The 23,174-nt window shown below is 37.9% G+C and overlaps 1 protein-coding gene across 13 annotated transcripts in view; it reads right to left on the bottom strand.

Moving 5' to 3' along the window:
• TENM3 (teneurin transmembrane protein 3) overlaps nucleotides 1-23,174 on the bottom strand; it is a 416,806-nt gene that overhangs the window by 57,573 nt on the left and 336,059 nt on the right. For 9 of the 13 annotated variants that reach the window (XM_075091186.1, XM_075091189.1, XM_075091192.1 and 6 more), the window contains 2 exons: nucleotides 10,161-10,187; nucleotides 7,471-7,617 (listed from right to left, as the gene is read on the bottom strand). In XM_075091186.1, the coding sequence (XP_074947287.1) occupies nucleotides 7,471-7,617; nucleotides 10,161-10,187 (174 nt within the window). The remainder of the gene's footprint in view (nucleotides 1-7,470; nucleotides 7,618-10,160; nucleotides 10,188-23,174) is intronic. The other 4 variants (XM_075091190.1, XM_075091191.1, XM_075091200.1 and 1 more) reach the window with 1 other exon arrangement.

Below are 23,174 nucleotides of genomic sequence, written 5' to 3'. Positions count from 1 at the left end.
AGCCAGCCAGCAGAGATTAAAAAATATTATGTAGTATGAAAGAATACTAATAATTAAGATTTTAATGAATTCACTTTCAATTAAGGAAAGAAAGTGTGTTATAACTGAGTTCTTGAACTCCCATGGAAATCCATGCAAGCTGAACACACTCAGTATCGTGTATAAATTAAACCTATTTATTCAACACTTTTCTAAAAACGCGTTGAACAAACCGGATAATGAAGGCACTCAGGCTCTGCATACACTGTTAACTTATAAATATTAAACATTTTAGGTGGGTCTAAATAGCTTTTATCTGAGGGTATTTGGCTTGCTAGAGACAAGAAATAAGTAACTCCCACTCTGCTGTTTTTCTGAAGTTTTTTAGAATCTATGCTGCAAGTAGCTTTAAATATTTCAAAACATTTATCAAGGTGGATTCCTTTATACCTTCGCAGAAAGATTTTGTTGCTAGTGGCAAAGGCAATTTCCACAACTGTTTTGCATGAAAGTGTATGACAGAACAAAAGCTGTATTTAACATTTAGAATTTTTCTCCCAAGTTACAAGCGATAGGACAAGAGGAAATGGCCTCAAGCTGCGCCAGGGAAGGCTTAGATTGGATATTGGGAAAAATTTCTTCACTGAAAGGGGTTGTAAAGCATTGGAACAGGCTGCCCAGTGAAGTGGCTGAGTCACCAGCCCTGGAGGTATTTAGAAGATGTGTAGATGTGGCATTAGGGACACAGTTTAGTGGTGGACTTGGCAGTGCTAGGTTAGTGGTTGGACTCAGTGATCTTAAAGGTCTTTTCCAACTGAAACGTTTCTATGATTCTATTTTATTCTGAATAAACTGATGAGGAATGCTGGCCAGTATAGACAAGATTTAAACACATGGGTGCTTTTATGCTTATGTGCTGAAATATTCACATATAATGAGCATTAGATCTGTCACATCACTGGAAATCTAATTTGGTGAAAGATTAAAATCAAGATCAAATTGATAACTACTAATTTGCTGTAAGTAAAGTCATAAGGAAAATGAGCCTGGAAATGTCAGCTACAGAAGATTTCTAGATGAATGTAATATGGTATCACATAGCTGATAATTGTTTCCCCAAAAGAACAGCAAGACTGAAATAGCTCAAACATTTTATTATTCCATTTAGATTAGAGAGGGAGCTTGCTTGCTGCACTAAACTGAAAAATATACCAATGCAGCACATGGAGGAAGTCCACGACTGCTTCTCTCACAAAATAATCTAGCTTTAGAGTAAAACTGCTTTCTGAAGGGAAAAATATAATCTATTTTTGTTCAATCATATTTTGAAAGACTGTAAGTAAACAGAGATCTTCTAAAGGTATTCCTCTAAGGATTGCTGTGCTATGTGGATCAGTTAGAGGATTGGCAAAATAGTAAAGGGCTGGGATTTTTATTCTTTTGCACATCTAAAATTCTTATTTAACTCAGCTGACATTGAAGTTAGTTCAGGGAAAATAAAGGGATGAAAAAGTCATCGTTAAGTATATCAAAGTTTAAACTTTTTTAAGAGAAAAGAACATTGATTTTTCCTGGTAGGAGGATACGCCAGAGGGTCGTGTTGCCATTCAAGCAGACCTTGACAGACTGGAGAAATGAGCTGACAGGAACCTCATATAGCTCAGCAAAGTGAAGTGCAAAGTCTGCACCTCGGGAAGAACAACCCCATTCACCAGTACATGCTGGGGGACATTTGGCTGCAAGGCAGCTTTGTGGAGCAGACCTTGGGAGTCCTGGAGGACACCAAATTGAACATGGGCCAGCAACATGCCCTTGCGGCAAAGACTGTGCCAATGACATCCTGGGCTGCATTAGGAGGAGTTTTGCCAGCAGGTCAACAGAGGTGACCCTTCCCCTCCTCTCAGCACTGGTGAGGCCCCACCTGGAGTCCTGTGTGCGCGTTGGGCTTTTCAGTACAAGAGAGACATGGGCATACTAGAGAAAGCTCAGTGAAGGGCTGTGAAGATGGTTAAGGGCTTCTTCACACACCTCTCTTTCACATACCTCTCCTATGAGGAAAGGCTGCGAGAGCTGAGACTGCTTAACCTGGAGAAGAGAAGGCTGAGGGGGGGTAATCTCATCAATGTGTACAGATGCCTAATGGCAGGGTGTAAAAAAAAAAGACTACCTTTCATTGGCACCCAGAGAAAGCACAAGAGACAATGGGCACAGACTGAAACACAGGAAATTCTGTCTAAACATCAGAAGAACTTTTCCTAGTGTGAAAATGGCCAGACGCTGCAACAGGTTGCCCGGGGAAGCTGTAGAATCTCCATCCTTGGAGAAATCCAAAACCCAACTGCACACAGCCCTGAGCAACCTGCTCTAGTTGACCCTGCTTTGAGCAGGGGGTGGGACTAGATGATTTCCAGAGGCCCTTCCAGCCTCAAATAGTCTGTGACTCTTGTGATTTTCTGGTTTCATTCTTGTACAATATGACACCCTTTCCTAGCTGAAGTACTGACCTCCCTTGCCGGTTTTAATTCTAGAAGCCTGGATCAGTGTCAAAGCTGGGGGTACTGATGGTTAAAAGCACAGTTTTGGGGTTTTATATCTCTGTATGGTCTCCCAGGCAATATCTGGTGCAGTTGCCAAAGAAATGCTCACATTTCGTCATTCATCTTCGTTAGTTTATAAAAAGCAAATGTACATCTGGAGTATAGTCTGCAGGTCATAAAACTGCATGAGATTGACACCTTCTGAACTAATCAGCTGGAAATGCATTTTTACAAGCCTCTCCGCTAACATCAATCAGAGAAAGAATCTCATTTTCACCAGCCATGATACAGGGATATGCTGTTTGTTATTTTTCTGTGGAGTTTATCAGCAACTTGCCCAGGCGAGTGACGGATGGTTATGAATCTGGCTCCTTATAACTTGAGAAAACATTTTTCATTCTTTCTCTGTACTTATGTGGCTAGAGCTATCTAGTACCACTATGCTGAGTGCTCTATTGCACTGTGTGAAGCAGAGTAAAATTTCCTTTCTGAAATGGCTCTGCAAAATTATTGATGAATTTTGTTTAGCCTGAAAAATATGAGCCTTAGCTCAACACTGGCTTATCAGTTATATCACTCAACTATGATAGTGCAATTATAAAGAAAATAGAAACTCCTACAGCCAGCTGGACAGTCATTATCAGTCTCAGAACGCTATTTTGTATTTTTTTTTTTGTTCTAGATGTAAGTGGTTCTTCTATATACAGAAGAAGTGATGACTACATTATTGTTTTCTTCCTCAAAAGCTGAAGTCTAGCTGTAAAAATCTTGACTAATGCTACTTTTCCCTCTGCTGCAAAATGCACAGAATTGCAGTGGAGCATGGTCTGTTGATAAGATTGCTTATTTGGAGAGACTAATAAAAGCACCAAAACATTAAATGAGAGGAGTCAAGACAGAGGATTTCCACACTTACGGATGGTGGGCATGTTTGCTTTTGAATGGAATTTAAAGGGTATGTATAAAACTGCTGGAAGGTACAAAATTAGGGGGACAAAATAAGTCCCAGGCACAAGTTCCGCCAGTATCAAGGGTAGATCATGGCCAAGAACCTACATAAATCACATTTTTGGTAAATAAGTTGATTATCTATTTAGGCAGCAAATAATCTCCATGAAGTGAAATGCAGTGTCTACATAGGAAGAATACAGTTTTGAAGCTATGATCCTGGCCACCCCACCAGGATGGTTTTGCTGACTGTGGCACACTAGGGCAAGAGGCTGGAAAGGACAGAAAACTGTATTAACAAACCTCAGTTATTGTCACATAGCTCAATTTTACAACAGGCTATAATGAATGGCCTCAATTATAGACACCAAAAATGTCTGCCTGTAGGAGCAGCTGGTCGGAAAAGCCACAAAAGCAGAAATAGCCCTTGATTTATTCCTAAGCAGTGCACAAGGACCTTGTTCAATGTACTATTGCAGTATCTCTATAAGCATACCTATAGTGTACTTAAATTCAACATTCCTTTTAGAGTGAAGAAGCCTAAAATATAAAGTGTTTGGCTCCAAATGAGCTGTCACTCCAGAAAGAAATCTTGGAGTCACCACGGAAAAGTGTTATGGATATATCAACCCAGGACTCCTCAGCAACCACTAATGCAAACAAAAAGCTGAAGAATAATGGGAACTGTTGGAGTACAAACCAGAGAGCATGAACATGCCACTGCATCAGTCCCAATTCAAGTACAAACTTCCCGAAATTTCCTAAGCTTGGGTTATCTTTGTACTTAGTAACCCTTTCAATATTCAAAACATTCTGTGGCAGTAATTTCCTACTTTAATTAGCAGCCTGTTGGTATACCGAAGAAAATATAAGTTCACATTTGTCCTATTAAATTATTTTGCTAAGCATTTCCTATTTGGCACTATCAGAGAAGAGGCCTTGGTTTAGGTAATCTTTAGACTGAATTTGTACTACCCTGTGACAATGCTTATCAGGAGCAGGCTATCCTAGCCTATGCAATTACAAAGATACAGTAGCGCTAAGTAAGCTTTACTTCATTATAGTATTTATTTTCATTTTAGTAATAAAAGAATATTAATAATCCCTTAAATCCTGCTGGTGTAAACTTGCAACTACTCTTAATGATTGGATAGGAGCTAATAAAAAGCAAACTTAACAAAGGAATATGTTCAATAAAGACCTACCTAAACTAAAAAGTAAACAGCTCATTCTTCCTACAGCGATGACAAAACATGGCCTACTTTGTTAAAGTATAATAATGACACATTTTTTCCCCAGTAAAGAAGTTAGGCTTATTCCACCCACGGACAACTCTGACTTCTCTCCCCACAAAGTCATTAGGAGTTTAATTCAGCCTAAGGTCTGCTTGTTTCACACGCATTCCTTGTGGGCTGCTAAAATCTAAAATCTATTATCCAAATCAAACACATGGAAACATAAATAGTGATTCTTAAAGAGAAAGGAAATGATCTGCAAGACTTTCAGAAATATCTATTAAAAGGAAGATGAGTAATAATCATCCCATCATATGTCAATAGTATCTAGATGGGAAAATGATCAAGTATGCCTTGATGTCATTAGCATTTCCTATGGAGAATATTCCCACTGAGGTCCTTGGGATGCTCATGTTCACAGAATTTGAATGATTAGTCCCAGAAAGAGCTAAGAATCAAAGGAACAGCAGACACTGTTATTAATGAATTATCCTCATATTAATATATGAAGTATATTTTATCCAGTGTAGGATGAAACATAAACATTAACCACAGCATATCATTTAGCTAACAACCAAGATAACTTTCATTATGTAATCGTTGTGCTTAGTGCAATGTAAATCACACTACCTGCAGTCATTGGTATAAATTCAGCGTAAGTGCTCAGATAACCTGATCTCCCACAATAAACAAGTACAGCAGAGGCATCCATGTGCCATTCCCTGTAGCTGCGTGGAATCTGAACGGCTTGCTCGAGAGATTAGTGGGCTGACTGCAGGTGCTCTTGGAAAGGGAAGAAACGCTGCTTCTCTTTCCAGGTGGGTTTCTGGCAAACACCACTTTCTTTTCCCAGTTTTGTTTGGTATGTTTCCCATTTTTAATTTAATTTAATGGCTGTATTTTAACCCTTTGCCTCAGCCACTAGTCAAAGACTGAAGTGAATATGCTCTGTACTGAAGCATATAAATGAAAATAAGGTACACTTGAAGAGAAACGCCAGTGACTAATTGCATTATATAGGTCAATCATGGCAAAACAACTGTTTGGCCAATCTCTTCCTCATACATAGCTGCATAATGTCTGTAAAGGAAATAATGAAAAAAATTGAGAGACAAAAAGCAACAAAATACCAGCATTAGACTTTTTTTTTCCAATATGCTTCTTTCTTCTTGAACTTGAAGTCATTCTGTTAGATCCTTCTGCTCCAATTCCTTGTTCCTTTTCCCCTTTTCCTCACAAACAGCTATTATTGTTTTTAGTCTGAAGAAGCATCTTCTTTTCTCTTGTTCTGTTTACTTGCATTCCTGTTCACCTTGCTCCTCTTCCTCCCACTGCTCAGTTACCTGCTCTTGACTCTTCCTCTGATATGTCATGTCCTTTTATTATCTTTAACGTTTACTGAATCTGTTTTAGTCTATCACTGGCCTTTCAACTTTTTTTTCCCTTTTTTCCCCTACATGATCTATTTTTCTCCTCTAAGCTGTTTATGCTCTAACCTAGTTTCTCCTCCTCCTTGTGTTGTCTCCTTTCATGCTTGCAGGTTTCTCTTTCTTCCTTCTGTTCATAATCCTCCGGTCCACCTGAACGTAATTCCCAAACAGCACATCTCTGCGTGGATATGCTATGGCTAATTGTACTTGCTCCCTTCCTGCAAACAGAAATTCAGCTTCATACTAGCTCAGATTGTGTATACCAGATTGTGTCAGATTCTTTAGGCCCCTAAATGTGCAAAACTGACTCAAAATATACAATATGTAACGGAGAAGGATGACAAATCAAATGACATGTAAAGCAATAAACAGCAGTACTGTTTTAACTGCATTATTTATTTTTTCTCAGGAAGTAAATGCTGCTGGTATTTATAGTTTGTGATGTCTAAGATCCCAGCTGCAGTTGGGGTATGAGAGCAAACAGCCAACCAGCAATGGCAAATGCATACGCAGTCTAAAGCTGAAAAATAAAGTCACAGCCCTAATGGAGTTTTTTATCTCTGCTCTGAATCTGAAGGTGTTAAACAAAAAAAGTGTTGATGAAAAAAGGGGAAGACAGACAGACAATAAAAGCATTATGTTGATCTAATATTTGACTGCATTCACATTTAATCCTGTTTTTGTGTGGGTTTTTGTGAGATTCTGGAGTCATGCCAAAGTCACGGCCCCTCTACCTTCCCCACCCTACAATGACGACTGCAGATTGATTCCTTAAGTCAACAGTCCTGCCTGCATCTCGCTGAAGATTTACCTGTCACCTGAATGACAGACTGTGGAAAAGCAAGCCAAAAAACCCAAAGACTTCTGGGAGCATCCTGTCAGTCATCTGAGCATTCACAGACTATGAGGGATAAGACCTCTGTAGACTGGGCAACAGTTGTTTTTAGCACTAGTATCATAGGTCAAAATGTAAAGTCCCTGTTTGGCCTTTTCTCTTGGGATAATTTCCTTGTGAGGTCACTGAAAATTTGAATTCCTTCCCCCGCCCCACTACAGTTCACTTTGTTGAGACTGTTTTATTCCCATATAAGAGAACATTGCAGGGAAACTAAGGTGACACCCATCATTTTCTGAGTACACGTCTCACCTGTCATAAGCACCCTGTAAGGCTTTGCTGATACATCATATAAAAGCACTGAATATCGCAGCTTATTCTTACAGGCATAAGAGCTGGTAAAATGTGTGCATGGTTCTCATGGCAGCATTGCGTCACCTGACTCTAAAATCTCTGTTCCTCAACAGGTTCTCCCCACTGCTAAAGATCCAATTGCCACATCTTACCTCCTTCGTTGTCCTTACTGTCAGTGCAGAGAGTTTCCATGGCTACGTCACAGCCCGCTCCCCTCCATCCTGGCTGGCAGACGCAGTGCCAGCCATTTTGGTCCAGCGTGCACCTGCCATTACTGTTGCACAAGCCGGGGCAGCCCTCTGTTGAAACAGAGAAAGAAGAAAAATCACAGGTGATTTAAATATTGCAATTATATAAAAAGAAAAAAAAATACAAACAAGGGACACTTACTGGGAACAGGCCTTAGGAACAGCACAAATACTGTAATTGCACATGGAGTGGAACAGCAACATTACCTGCGGAACGTAATTCTTAACAAAGTGGCATCTTTGATTGGCCTGACACTTGAGACACCACTTACCTGTACAGGCAGGAAATAAATGCACCAATCCTCTAAATACCTGCAGGCCAGACAAAATTAAGTTTGTTTTTAAAAATTTTTTTTTTCTTTTTGGCAAAGTAACAAGAGATGAGTGCATAGTGCAAACACAGCTGTGTAAAATGATATAGTTTTCTGTGCTCATAGAATAGATCATTATTTGCTCTATGCAGTATTGGTTACTTACTGGCACAAATGTTTAAGCTCCCTGTTACTATGAACAAATCCCTCCAAATTCTTAAGTAGGAAAATGGATATGATTTTAGGCACGTAGTAAAAGAGACTGTTAACTTTATCTGGTCTCAGAGTTGCCGTATATTCATGTGAAATTACAGTGCGTTAAATAATTGCACAAAGTATAGGCCAGTTTTAATGACTATACTTTATGCCAAAAATACATTCCTTTTCACAGAATAAGCAAAGCCCAGGAAATAGTGAAGCAGCTTAGCATCTATTCTAACAAACATTAGGATTCAGGCTGCATACGGATGGGACAGGACCAACAGGATTTCCAACTAAATGTAATAGCTGTGCGTATTTGATTACTTAGGACGGACAAAATGAAATACCATAAGGACCACAATAAAACATTGATAGACTGAACAAAAACACGGTAGTGACGTGCTTCAAGACAGATAGCAGAGAGTGATTTTTTGTGACAATCTCCCTAAGGCTTTTGTGCTGTTACCTTTATATCCTATCTTGTCTGCTTTTATGGCCAAGGAGGGAAAATTTGGGAAACAATTAAAATAATTTAATATATCCAAAATCGATAATTGTTTTCAGTCTAACATTGCATTAATAAAAAAACCAGTATCTGTCACTTCCTAGTGATGAAATCTGGCATGCAGCCAACATGATCTGTATGAGGATGACAACGTTATAAATAATGTAGATTTTGGTGTTCCTGATCTATGACTATGATAAGACACTGACAGAAGCAAGTACAGATATGGCACTAAGTATCTTATGAGAAGGTGGGTACAAATCAGATACTTTTGGACACAACAATTTTCTGCAAACTTTTATCCAAAAAACCTAAGGAATTGGCTAAACACTTCTTCACTTTGTAGAACTACTATCTTTGTGAAGTAATCTACTGACCCAATTTGGCTAAGCTTCGCTGAGTTTAGAACAGCCTTTCAGAATTAATAGTTTATTTTTTTCTTCTAAAGACTTTTGAATTTACTGACTCCTTTCAACCACGTATCTCCAAATTACAAACATACCCAGAAAAAATTTATAAAGGGTGCTTAACTCCTGTCAAATTACTCTTAGAAGGCAGAGAATCGGGAAAAGCTCTTGTGAGGAAGTATGGTGATGCTACACTTATGGATATTGTGCCATCATGGCAGGCTGAGATTAGTCTTGCTACTCTTATTCTTTCAGACTGTAGCTGCTAATAGTATTTGTCGACGTACTGAGAGCTATTTTCTTCTTAATCTTTCTTCTGTTTAATTTACGGAGGACTTACATATTTAATTGCAATACTGACAGAGCATATTAGGAGTCAGCTGGGTACACTCAAGACTTATTGTGTGAAAGCCTGGATATTGCCATGAATATTGCCATATTCTAATGAAAAAAAAAACACAAATAAGGAATAGAGAAAAATACTCAGGGAAAGAGGGGTAGGAATATTTTAAACATTTTTCTAAATCAATTTTTCACCATAACTGAAGATACAAGAATCTTTGCTGTTTCATGTTAGACTTTTGCATCCTTGAACCTTTTAACTGAAAATGTTACATAGAGTATACAAGGTTTTTCTAGTTTTGTACAAAATATGACTCATAATTTCCTATAGATTTCCTATATTCAGATAAACAAAAGCTTAAAAGCCTGGGGTATTTTATTGATCTGGATATATAAAACCACACATATATCTATAATTAATCTGTTCTTTAGAACTAATGACACTTGTTCTGTGACAAGAGTATCCCTTTGCTTTGTTTCCTAAATATTTTCAGTTTTGTAGGTAGAAGTCCAATGACAAAACTAACAAAGAAAATGCACCAAACAGCAAATGAATACTATCTTCAGTTTTTGGTTCAAACAAAATCTAATCATGTATACAGTTTGCGTATAAATGTGTAATTACTGACAAAATGGTATTATATAACATAAGCAAGATTTCATTTTTAATTTGAGATGAGTTGAAAGTCAAATGAGTTAAATCTATAATCCATGGAATGTATGTAAGAGAAGGTTCTTTTGCCCAGACTAGTACGTTTGTTACTATATATTCATATTAAAAAGTACATGTAGGTATAGGCATGTCATCAAAGAGCAAATGTACAGTACCTTTCACTATCTTATCCAAATAGTGAGCTTGAGAATTAAAAAGAAAAAAAAAACAGACAGACATTTCAGAAGTGTCACATAAAACAAGAATTGTTCAGAATTCACATGCAAATCAAGCAGATGCACCTGACACGAGAGCTCTTACATTACAAAATGAAAATGTATTTCAAAGCTTTTAAAAATCCAAGAAATTCTCTTTTCAGCAAACATCATAATGATTCAATGAAACTATTTCAGAAAGGACTGTGGAAGAAAGAGATGCTACTTTTCTGAGACTACGTACTTCTTCTGACTTCTCTTCACAGGCTTTGATTTTTACAAAATATATTAAAATAAAAATATAATCAAAGCTAGCTAAAAATTCAGTTGTCAACACAACATAAGAGTAATTACTTAGCTTATGAGCTTTAAAACACTGACCATACTGGAAGGTCTTTGATTTGCAGGTCACATATGACTCTGACACCATAACCAGCACACTATCTTAACTCCGACTGGATTAACAGGATTTTTAGGAGGAATAGTTTTCTTCTGGTTCAGTTCAGCCACAGTTATTCTTCTGAGCAAACACACCAATTACGTAACATAAATTAGACTGTATATATGGGGTGGAAGAGGGCGTAGTGGGGTTAGTAGCGTGGTGATCTGTTTCACTTGGGAAAACAGGTGAAAATTAAACTTAGGCTTTAGATTTATAAAAATAAATAACATGGTATACCCAGGAATAGCAAGACTTTTTTTTTTGTAAGTTATAGCACTTCAGTTTCACAAAAGATTTTAGGAGGCAGATGGATGTGTGGCAGACAGCACACAAGACATTCAAAGCAGCAGACCTCACTTTTAATACACAAAACAGCAGAGATGGGTTGTATGTTCCCTCCTTACTTTCAGGAAACAGACATCAACCGCAGTTGTGTTAAATGGGTTAATGTCATAGAGCAAAGCTACATCAGACAGGTCCATCACAGGCTGCCAAACCCAACCACCTGCACATAAGGTGATGGGATATTATAGACTATTGCAGTGGGAACACGCCAAGCTGAGTCAACAATGTTGGATTCAATCCCCTGGTCTTGCTGTGGACAAGGTCTCTCAACAGAGCTCTCACAGGCTCTTTACTTTCAGAATTTGATATTTTTTTAAATCCCTGTTGGATGATGGCCCCTGTCTGGCAAGTATTCTGCCACTTGCTACTAACCCTCAACTTTGTGTGTTGGATGGGTAAGAAAGGCATTTCCAACCATTGCATCTCCTCCAGTTTGGACAAACGGGAAAAAGCTCTTCCCAAGCCCAAGGAGGAAGATGATGAGATACATAATCTCACAGAAGCCACAGTCACTGCTACAACTAAGAAGTGGAAACTTTCTAGTCCCTTTCTCTTGAAAAAAGTGTCAGGTGTCCCCTGCACAGTTTTTTTTTCTTCTTTTTTTTTTTTTTTCTATAAAGGTAAGGTTAAAGGGAGACAAAGTAAGAAGATGAAAACAGCAACTACAGAACATGTAGAACAGCAGCAACAAACTAAGTAGCTTTTCACATTGACCACAAACAAAAAGAAAAATGATACAGCTGCATTTCAGGGTGGATCGAATTCTTCTCTTATTCATCCAGTATAATTCCCCTTGCTCCTACACAGCTGCTCTTAGAAGACGGTGTAGTATGCATGGAGGACAAATCAAGCTTTATTCCATAAAATAGAGGCAGTTAGGTGTGTCTGGGGAATGGATCTGTCCACCAGTGAAACATTAAATGCCTCTACAGATGTAGGGATAGGTAACAAAACAGAACATTACAAAAACCTCCTAGGCAACTAAAACCAGTCCCTGCAATCCCAGGCCCCCACATGCTATTTGCTTTCAGAAATCCAATTGGCATTTAAAAAAAAAAACCAAAAGAATTAAAAAAATGCTTTTTAAGGTTTTTTGTATCCAGTAGTTTTATAAGAAGTCAGTTCCAGACCATAAACCTATAAAGCTCAGAAAACAAGTTCTACCTTCCAGCATCCTTTTATTGATGGTCAGCTGACATCAAGGACAACATTAGAAACTCTTTTTGTTAACATACAGCATCTTAGAAGAATCAAAAAGCACAAAATGAGTGACCAAAAATAGTGTAACTTTGCAGTGAAGTTTAACTAGCCAAGCTGTCTTCCTTATCTTCATGGCACTGCAACTGAAACAGGAATGAATCCAGCTCTGTGTGGAAGTAAAAAATACAAGACTTTTTCCCTCTGCACAGCAAATTCTAGGTGGGATTTGAAGCACTTCAGTAGGATGGAGCATCTCAGCAGGTGCTCCTTGGCAAGATATTTACACATCTGGCACATGTGGGTTATGTTACGCCCTTAAAAAGTCTAATTATAGACCAGACAATATACCTAGAAGGGTTTTCTTGCAGGGTTTAGGACTGTGAAATCTAATATCCTGCTATTATTTCCAGGAGTAGAGGGACTTCATATCGCTCTAAATGGAATGAAGAAAAAGCAAATATGAAGATAAAAAATGTGTACATTTTCTAGGATGGTCAAAATCCAAGAAGATGTAAGTGGCATTCAAAATTCATACAATGTAAAATATAAATGGTGTTATCAATGTACGTAGATATTTATATAAATATGCAGCAGGCAAATGTATTATATGAAGAACAGATAACAGTCAGGCAAATTCACATTTAACATGGCATATTTCATAACCAGTCAGAACCCAGACTTTTTTTTAATTGAATGTCTCCCATTAGTGTCTTATCAGAGATGTAAGTCAGTGTCTTCCTCCGGTTATTCATATGCTACTTCCTCCAGGTATGACAAAATAGCCACAAAATAAAAGTACGTGTTAAATCCATTTATCTCAATCAGCTCCTTTTTAAATCAGCATGAGTCACATACCCATTGATTTGATGTTCCTTAATTGGTACTTAGAACACTGCTTTATTCTGATTATTCTGTCATAAAGGATTATAACAGTGACATGCTTCTAAATACTGTATAGCAAATTTACATTTCTATTAGTTTACATCATTATCCTCCACCAGACATCGTCACCCATCACAATCTTTGTAACCTGTACACTAGACTAAAACATGCCATATTTTTGTAGCGTATATATAGTCCCATTACAGTGTCAACTCACAACAGCTCCACTGGAGTCATGAGTTACTTTGCTGTAAGAGCAGAATTTGATCTCATAGCACCACCAGACATAAAGCAAAAATTCAAATGAATGTGACCAAAGCCATGTCGACCATGGTCTGTCTAATTTAAAAACTACTTTTAAGGTTTTTCTGCTCCCTCTACCTTCAAAGTATGAGCTGAACCCCTGCCTCCTCTCCACTAATACTATCTGTTTTCTCCCCTCCTTACTGTGTTACAGCCTCTCCCTCTAAAACAGGAGAAATTAGGAGGAAAAGAGTGCCAAAGGGGGGAAGGAAAAAAAAATGATGATGAAGAAATAATTTTAGTATGCAGCAACAATGAAGAACGCTGTCCCACTCCCGTCCTAGCACCCTCAGCTTTGCACACTCTCCTCATCTCCCACAGCTCTGTACAGCAATCCCCATTCACTGGGGAATGACTGCATACATCTCTATGCTGCTAATACAAACTTCATGCTCCCAGACACAGACCTACAGGAAAACGTGAATAACGTATCTTGCATCAGTCATGTTCACACTTCGGCATAACTTTGCACTGCGTCATATAAAGAGATAAAAGGTCAAAATGCAATCTTAATTTCTTGGTAGAAAAACTGACTGCAAGCAAACTATGGTATGTTGATATTATACTGTTTACCTTGAGCTTTCTATATATTTGTCTATTTCTTTGCAGTTAGAAAGTCTTAATATCTTCATTTAATGTTTTCATTTATTTTTAATATTTGTATGAAACTTTGTTTACGATCCATAGGACAAACACCCCACCCCATCCCCCCTTACAAGACTATCACGAGAGTGGCCAAGCCAAACGCCCAGAATTTAGGCTATGCTGGGTTTATGGCTACTTGTGCAATTTTTATACCCTTCTTCGTCAATGTACAGAGCTGACAGTCCTCATTCAGCACTCATTCTCTCATGAACAACAAATGACTGATGCCCTAGTAGCAGGCACACCATGATAACCATAAACAAAGAAGTAACTTTTCTTATAGACTTTTCTATTATCTTCCTCCTGAAATGAAAATTATTTAGTATAGCATCTTCACACTATTGGTGTGAGCAGAGACTGTATTCTTATCTCATTTTCCAGGTGGGTAACTAAGGTATAGAAAGACTAAAGTAAAAAGTCTCCAGGCATTTGGCTGCAAACACTTATGATGTGATCTTCCAGTATATTTATAATTATATAGGATTTCATACACAAATCAGCATTTTACAAATTCACACGCAAGGAAGTTAGGTCCCCAGAAAATGAAGAATGGTCAGAGAACACTCTTTTAAACTTTGCCTTTGTGAACAACTAACAGAAAATACGTGGTAGTAGCAAGGGTGGAATCCAGTTCTTCAGAATTGTTCTTAACAAGGAGATTATGTTGCGCACCAGTCACTGGCACAGATTTAGTGGAGTTTCTGCATGAGACAGCCCTTCACAGCCTTGAAACGTTCTTAAATTAGGTCTATTAGGTGCAGAGGGAAAAGTAACTAAAGATAGCATTATATTTTTATTTACAATTGATTTATTTATGACACATAAAATTGTCTGCATGTGCTATACTATGTACCTTCTGTTATACGATATAATGATAATGACACACAACAGCGTTGTCTTGTGGCTTCCTAACTTTATGTTCTTGATTTTCCAACTTCACTAATGTTCTTTTAACACATTTTTTTGTGCACTTGAAAGTTCCCAAGTCCTACGCACATAAAGTAAAGTGAAAAAAAAGGAAGGGGAAAAAAGAGATTCCATTCTGTGACATCATGTTTTTTTCTTGGTGAGCAACAGGGAAGCTTATATGAACCACCTACGTTTCTGCCATTTGTGCTAACAAAGTGTTATGAACATTATTTCTTAATCCCTGCACAGCCAAGTAGTAGCAGGGGATGAGGCACACACTTTATCAGTGGTTTCACAGACACTTGCCAACAGAAGAGAAACTCTGAGAGTTTCATCGCAAGCTTTAGGGAAAATGGAGTTTTTGTAAACAGGTTTTTGTGCTTGTTCTGCAGGAACTGGTACAAAACCCAGAGTTGATGGCTCTGGCCTGACCCCTCTAACCTGTTCAAGACTCAGCCCGTGGTAGTTTACTTATCCTGACCTGGCTAGCAGATCACCCTTAAATTCCTCTCATTTCCACCCACCCAAAGTTTAAGTATCCTGACAATTAAAGCACGTTTTGAACATAAAAACCCAAATATCCCTTGTCCCAGTATTTCTTATCTTACCCGCAACAGACTTAGAGAATAGTGTATTGATTCCTTTAGCAACTGCTTTTACTCCCAGGGTGACAAAAAAAGCGCCATGAATCCATATGCAATTTCTGAGGAGCTCCATACCTCTACCAGAAAACTTACAGGAGTCCAGAATTAATACAGTTTTAAAGCCACTGTTCTAGCCTGTCTTCAGAACGGTTCACTCATGTCAAATTAATCATCCACTACAGACTTTTCTGAGACTCTTCTGCCTGGCAAGCTGCTTCCTAACTTGAATTTGTGCAGTTGATTATTCTTAAGCACAAAACCCAGCATTTGTTAAGCTGCACCTATTTTTCTGCAGAGTCTGTGTTATTTGTTAAAGTAATTTTAAATTCTTGTCCTGTCTTCCAAAGTGCTTGGGGGCAGTGGGCTTTGGTATCATTTGCAAATGTAATTCTCTCTGTTCGTCACTGAACAGCACTGAAAGCACATGTTCCTCCACTGTAAGCAGCTCATGGTCGTCATCCTTTCTCTGAGTTTATAAGAACCTTGTCTTAGACACACCATATGTTCAGAGCATTGCTGCCAATAGAAGAGGATTACAAACACTCTTTCCTTTTGATACTTTTTTTACTCCTAAATTCCCATCTTGCATGGATGGAATAATAGTTTCAGGTGATTTTCTTTGCATTCTTCCGTACATAGGCCAAAACATAATCCTCACCCTGAAATCATACCTTCTTCATCATTTCTGCGCTCTTCTCCAACGTCTACATAGAGTTGCAGCAGATACCTCTGCTGCATACATTTCTGCAGAGGCCTGAATTCACTGCAATTTATCCCTTCGCAAAACTGTAGCCGTTCTTTGCAGCAACCATTTATGGGTTTTTATGTACAAGGGCACATAAGCCCACTACCCTTTATAGTTTTTGTTCTAGAGTCCACCCCAATTTTACTATAAAGTAAGATTTCTCATCATTATTACTGGAAAGCCACATGTATCTAAGAATAAAAGGTTCAGTTGCTTTTAAAGATATAATAGACATCGGAAGTTTGGGAATGCTGGTAAGTTCATGAGCAGTGTTGTTTCCTATTTAACATCTATTTAGCTGGGAAAGGATTTAGAAGAAAGGATATACACCATTAACAATTTAAAACTGTCCCACATGTACAGGCTGAAAAAGTTCAAATACCTGTTTGAGATCTCTGACAAACTCACAAAGACCTGTCTCAGACAGATGCAGGTAAAACCTGATGCTTACATTAAGAACTGCATTAAAGATAAATTTGGCTTGAAAATGTATTACAGGATGGAATCGGATGGGAAGCATTATCGTTTCCATCTTTCCTCCTGACTGGAAGTGCTTTCAGAATGTGTCTAAGCAGCATGCAACTACATAATATACAAAAGCACTCACTTCCTGGCCACTTCAGCTCAAGTAAGCTTTGCAAAATGCTTTAAAATTCTTAAAATCTCAGAGAATTTTGCTGTTTTCTGAAAATGTGCCTAACTTCAACTTCACATGTCCTCATGTAAATGCAAATAAACCAATTAGCCATTTAAAGTATGGCAACAAATAATTTATATTTGAGATACTTGGTCCTGAAATGTGTTAAGGCCTGACCAATAATTCACTTTTTTTTTCACGGCTTCAGCTAGGCATGCACTATCTTAAATTTACCTGGTAATTGAATATCTTTATAGTTACCAAACATACAAGTATTTTTCATATTCAAGGCTTGGCCTGGCAAATTAATAACGTGCTTTTCAGGCACAGGAAAGATCAAAACCATAATTGTACTAAATTTCATGAAATCTTGTTAAACTCTGGTTATCAGTCCTCTGGGTGCCAAGAAGGTAATCTTCTGTTTTCAATGAAGATTTTGCATTGAGGGTACAGGTATAAATATTATGGTGAAATCCTGACTCCAACTAGTCAGGTGTTTTGAAAGTAGGATTATACTCACAATATTGTGGTAAACTAACTGATATTTAATGTAATTAATTTTCAAACTTTGGTTAATTTTATCTGAGAATAAACTGTTGGGATGTCAAAGGTCATACCTTCATTCAGATACAATCTTACTTTTAAGATGAAATTTGTACTCATGTATAATCCCATGAACTCAAAACTAAGGAAAAACAGAAATTTAGGAATTTTGATAATTACAGAATATATTAATGCAGTAGTAATTATTCTAATTTGAAGGACAAAAATTTCCTTCTGATCAAAATTCTAAAATCTCCAAAGAATCTTATGAGTAATTCTTGGCATGTATGCATTAAGGTACGTTAAATACCAGGCACATAAAGCCACTATGAAATGTGAATATTCACAGTAATTTGAACTTTGGAGAAAAGTAAACTATGCTTGGTAACTTAGCACCAGTACTAAAATAATGGTGGTTGTCATACCAGTTACCCATGCTGCTCTCCTTGTTACCTGCAAATGCACAGAAGATCAATCAAGCACTCAAATTGGTCCTTGACTTACTTTGTCAAGCCTATACTTCAAAAATATATAGTGTAACGACAGACAGCCGTACCAAGTTTTCTGTAAGCACTTCCTTTAATTAACAGGAGGAACATATTTGTCTTGACTTGCTCTCTGATGTTATGAAAAGCTAAAGTGTCATTTCCCTGTAGTCATATTTGAAATCTGTAATATAAGGAGCCCTAAGCTAAACACATGTTGAAGAGAGTAGGCACAGACCATATAACTTAGTGGAGGAGATTACTTCTTAGCAGTCCTCAACACTAGCTGTGATTCTGACCTTACACTGCTCATGGTCACGTAGAAAACCAGCCCACAAATGTCTTCATGTTTGTCCCTAGTCAGAAAACCATTTTAACCAGCAACCAGGACAGAGTCTGTCCTCACTTATGGGAGTGTGGTTTAGATGTTATTTATTTTTTTCATAATTCTGAAAATCTAAACCAGATGACTTTCCTGTTCTTCTAGCTAGAATAGCTGAAACTAGTAATCTCTTGCTGAAGATAATTTATTTTTGGTTTGATTGGTTTTAATGTCATGTTAATGTCATTTCATGAAGAGAAAAATAAATACTTTGCTGTCCCTTGTTATTTTTTTCTCAACTAAATTCCAGGGGAAATTCTTAGAAGGTAAACCATTTCTCACTGGAATAAAAACATATAACAAGCTGCACACTTCTACAGTGGACCACCACTGATTTCAATTTCAGTTCTGTGTACCAGGTAAAGTAGCCTCACATAGCACTCGAAAGTAGCATGAACACCGTAATGCTAACTTCAGTCCTCCTGAGGGATTAATATGAATGCTTAATGGCATTAATCCACATTTAGATCATTTATGTTTCATGACATGCTTTCCATGCATACTTATATAAATATTAATTTTGGACTGAAAGATAATCGTTCAACACTATAACAATTAAACAGCTGTAACCTGTCTTGTGTGTTAAGTAATAGAGCTGCAGGCAAGCTCCATAAACAGATGGTCTTACCCACCCATGCTTAATGTTAAAGACTTTTTTAAAAAGAGGTGTTGACAAATCTGAACAAGAAGGCGTAGTTTTAATGCAAATTGGCCAATTTGCAATTTAGATTACTTTAAAACTAATTTGGTCTATAGAAAAAATTAAGCTGCATTGTAAAACTGAGATGTTACATAGCACATCGATATAGCAGATTCCCCACCAACATAATTATTTACTAATTTCATTCAGCTAACAGAGTTTAGTGGAAAAGCAGCTGGAAAAGTATTCGTATTTATGGGCCTCCTATGACAGTTACTTAATTTACTCATGGTACATGCCAGTTATATGACAAAAAATAATAGATTTTCTGAAATAATATCTGTTCCAATCTCACAAAACAACTACTCAGGCAGGAGAGGGTCACTGAACTCATTGTAAGCCAGGACAGAAAAAAACCAAAAACATATTTTAGCACAACTGTGTTATGAAAACTTAATTACAGAGCAAATTTTCATCCAGGCTATCACCTGGGCACCAGCTGTGCGTGTGCGGTCTTGTATGACAATGAGATGCAGGTTGAGCTTCACAAAGTAACATACGGATGTTCACCTCAGACTCGTTGAGTGTTACTCCCAGACCAAATAAACAATTGAGAGATGACTTTCCATAGCTTTGCAGTAAACTGTTGATTTAACCTGTTCTCACATGGCTACAGTGGTATCACACGGATTACCATGGAAATGGGAAATACGTCAGTTCCAGGAGGGAAAAGACAGTAAGCAATTTAGATGTCTTAAATTGCTAAGTATTTGGAATATATATTGCCAGTGTTTAGTTCAATCCTGTAAGATGCTGAACAATAGCAATAAATCTTGAATTTTGTTAATTGTCATTAGATTCATTTCACCAAAATACCGAGCATATAGTTATCTGCTGAACAGCTTTGATATAAATCTTTGGAAGTATGTGTTCAGAGCAAAGGCAATGACTCACAAGCGTGGCCCCTATCAGGTGTGGTACTGAAGTCAGAGCTACCCTGTGCCAGAGATGCACAATGGAACAGTGGATATCAGCAACACACATCAGATTTACCACATTAGCCAAAACAATCTTGCCCACCTTACTACAGACATTGCTTCAACAAAGAAAAAAATTCTGCTTTATTTAGTCTACTCTGTTCTCTCTCACAAATCAAATGTATATAAAATATATATGTATTATTCCCCAATTTGCCTTGTGATCTGCAGTCTCAGGGCTTTGTTAAGCTGATGATTAACAAAGGTATGCAAAGAAGCAGATGTCTAAATTTTGTCTGAACAAAAAAGCAAATATTTGCAATTGTCCATGATCTTGCTTCCCAATGTCCTGAAGAATAAACAAATGGTCTCTGCGAGTTTAGAGCAATTAGGATTTCCTTCTGTCAAATTTCCACTTGAAAATCTTGAAGCATATATAAAAATCAGCGTAACTCAAGAAGCAAGCCAGGGTTTAAAAGATACTGGAGAGGAATAAAACTAAGGATTACCATGTTTTAATTAAGGAGATAGGTTTGGTTTTTCCTTCTTTCTACCCTTTTAACACGTCAACTAACAATACAGACAGTGGGCTAACTGAAAATGAGACTGGACAGATAGCCAGCATTTAGAAATACATAAAAATCATTAGTTGAGGTGCAAAAACATTTTTACTATTTTCAACAGCATTCATGCTTCACAAAGAAGCCAAAATCTCTTTGATCAAATGAGTTATGGATTTAGATGATTCAGTACACCTTCCAGTTTGTGCCTCTGTCATTAATGCATATATACATATCTACTCCATTTGATGCATCCAGGAGGAGATCTGGTGGGATATTCCTTTCCCAAAAAATGATTAAATACATTGCCCTTAAAATCTACAACTTCTCTGCAATATTCCTTTCCCAAAGAAGTTGTAAATTTAGGCTGTTGCACTTCATGTGACTTTCAGCTAATAGCTGCACCAAACAAATGTATCAGCATTTCTACAATGCTTCAACACTATTGCAGCTCAATGGTTAATGACTTTTAGAAATAAAAATGATGCAATTGTTTCTTTTTAGACACATAGAGGGAGAGTGGGAGTCTTTCATACACACAACACAAGTTATGTAAATATTCTGCTACCAATTTGAAAGTTGTGTGTAGGATAAAAATGTCTGGGTTACAAATAGAGGGTGACAAAACCCAAAGGTTTTCATGGAGAGACATTCTGATGTCCCCCGTGTTTTGATACTTATTACTCAGAAAGAGCTACTATCTACTCTAGGGCACGTGAGAGAAAGGCAAGTTGACTCTTCATTTATCAAGCGGAGGAAGCTGCAATTTTTACTCTGCTAAGTGGAAATACTCTTGGAAATGAGCAATAAAATGACCTGGTTTCTCCATAACGACAGCCTCTTGAAGAAAATAGGTCTAAGAAAAATAAATGTAACAGCAGGCTAGAGCCTGTGCCTCATTACTTGTTTTGGAGGCTATAAGGGCAATATAAACAAATCAAACTATCTTTACAGCAGCAGCTGCAAAGTAAACACCCATTTAAAGAATAAACAGGTGGGAAGACAGACCTGTTTGCCCAGTGCTGAGGAAAAACTTGTTTGTGCTTAATATGTTGGAAAAATTGTTCAGGAACAGTTCATCCGTGTATAACTACAACCCTTGAAATGCTGCCAAGGTCAGTGAGACCAAGAGCAGAGTGATCTTGACAAGTTAATGCAGTCAAGGGAAAGGCTTTATCCTACTTCTAAAGATTTACTTTATTTTATTGTTCAGAAAGCAGTTCTCTCCCCACTTCTCTTTGTCAGCATGTTTCCTGGAAGATCCTCAAAAATGTTAGCCCTACCGATTCTGCAGATGCACCTTGGTTCCCTCTCCCTCATATGTCTGCGCGATCTCATTAGTAAACAAGAAAAAAAAATCAATTGTGATTTCTGTAAAAAACAATTCACAAATCAATCTTACTACTTCACACCTGACTCCCTTCTACAAAATAAAACCTTGCCTCATCTTCCCGGTGCAGTGATGTGGGTACCAGTTAATACAGCTGTATCAGGCCCTCATTTTCCCTGCCCTCAGAGCTTGCACCATTGTTTCCCATGACCACCCAGCGCAGCATCACCACCCACCTCTCAGTCAGGGCTGTAAGCTACCTGGGAACGCAGCTTGGGTTTTACTGTTTTCTAGATACTCATGCCCCAGTGATGGCTTAGCTATGCTAACACATTCGGAGTTACAGCCCTTCCAAAACATCCATGAAAGTTAAAATTCTCCAGCCACTTTTTAGCTTGTGGCAAAAGCAAATCATGCTATAGTCACATCTGTCAGCTTTACCACTATTAGACTTACTGTCCTACTCTATTGCTTTGGCTACACCACTTCTTTTAACTGACTCTCCTCCATCTATCCACACATAAAACTATGGGGTTTTTTTACTTATTGGAATTTTTCTGGACTATTTGGATTATCTGTGTTTTCCCCATCACTCAATCCTCTCTTGCCTTTGTCTGACCTGTGGCTACCTCTTCCACCGCCTGTTCAATCCACCCCTAAGTGCTTAGCCATGATGCTTCTCACACCTGGGAGATGTGCCCCGTAAATACCTGCAGAGCCACGTTGCTACTCTTCTCACAGCCTTTACTGAGCTTTGTGCAATGCTTCCCACACACCTAAGTACAACCTAGTCATCTCTTACAGTTAGAACACTGCCAGTTCCTTTGTGCTTCCTACCTGTTGTAACACTAGTTTCTCTGTGTGGTTATGCTGAGACAGAAATTGTTTGGATAGGACCCTCCTCCTCTGTTATAGACCTGCAGTGTCTTGCACAAAGGGGCATTACTTTGGAAGGGAATTTCTGAGCACTACATCTATTCAAAATCAATATAAAAATGATAAACCTTACGGCAACTCCCCCTCCACTTTTTCTTAGTCCCCTTATTTCCTTGCATAATTTCTCATGCTAGCTCACTGTCAAACCCTGTGCAGTGTACAGTGTGTCCCACTGTATATGGGACATATGGACTGTAAATAAATGAGTAAGAAAAGCTCCATTGATAAGGGCACAGTAATTCCCAAAGGTTTCCAGGAGCTAGAACTAACTTGATTACAGAAACAATGAAGCTGTAAAGATAATGGCTTCTTCTCAATCAGCAGTATTAAACTGCTGTTACATTATTTACATGTAAGAAATTTGATGTAG

The sequence above is a fragment of the Phalacrocorax aristotelis genome, chromosome 4, assembly GCF_949628215.1.
Source record: "Phalacrocorax aristotelis chromosome 4, bGulAri2.1, whole genome shotgun sequence".
In the NCBI taxonomy this organism is placed as follows: Eukaryota; Metazoa; Chordata; class Aves; order Suliformes; family Phalacrocoracidae; genus Phalacrocorax; species Phalacrocorax aristotelis.
This window is presented reverse-complemented; position numbering and strand designations above follow the sequence as displayed.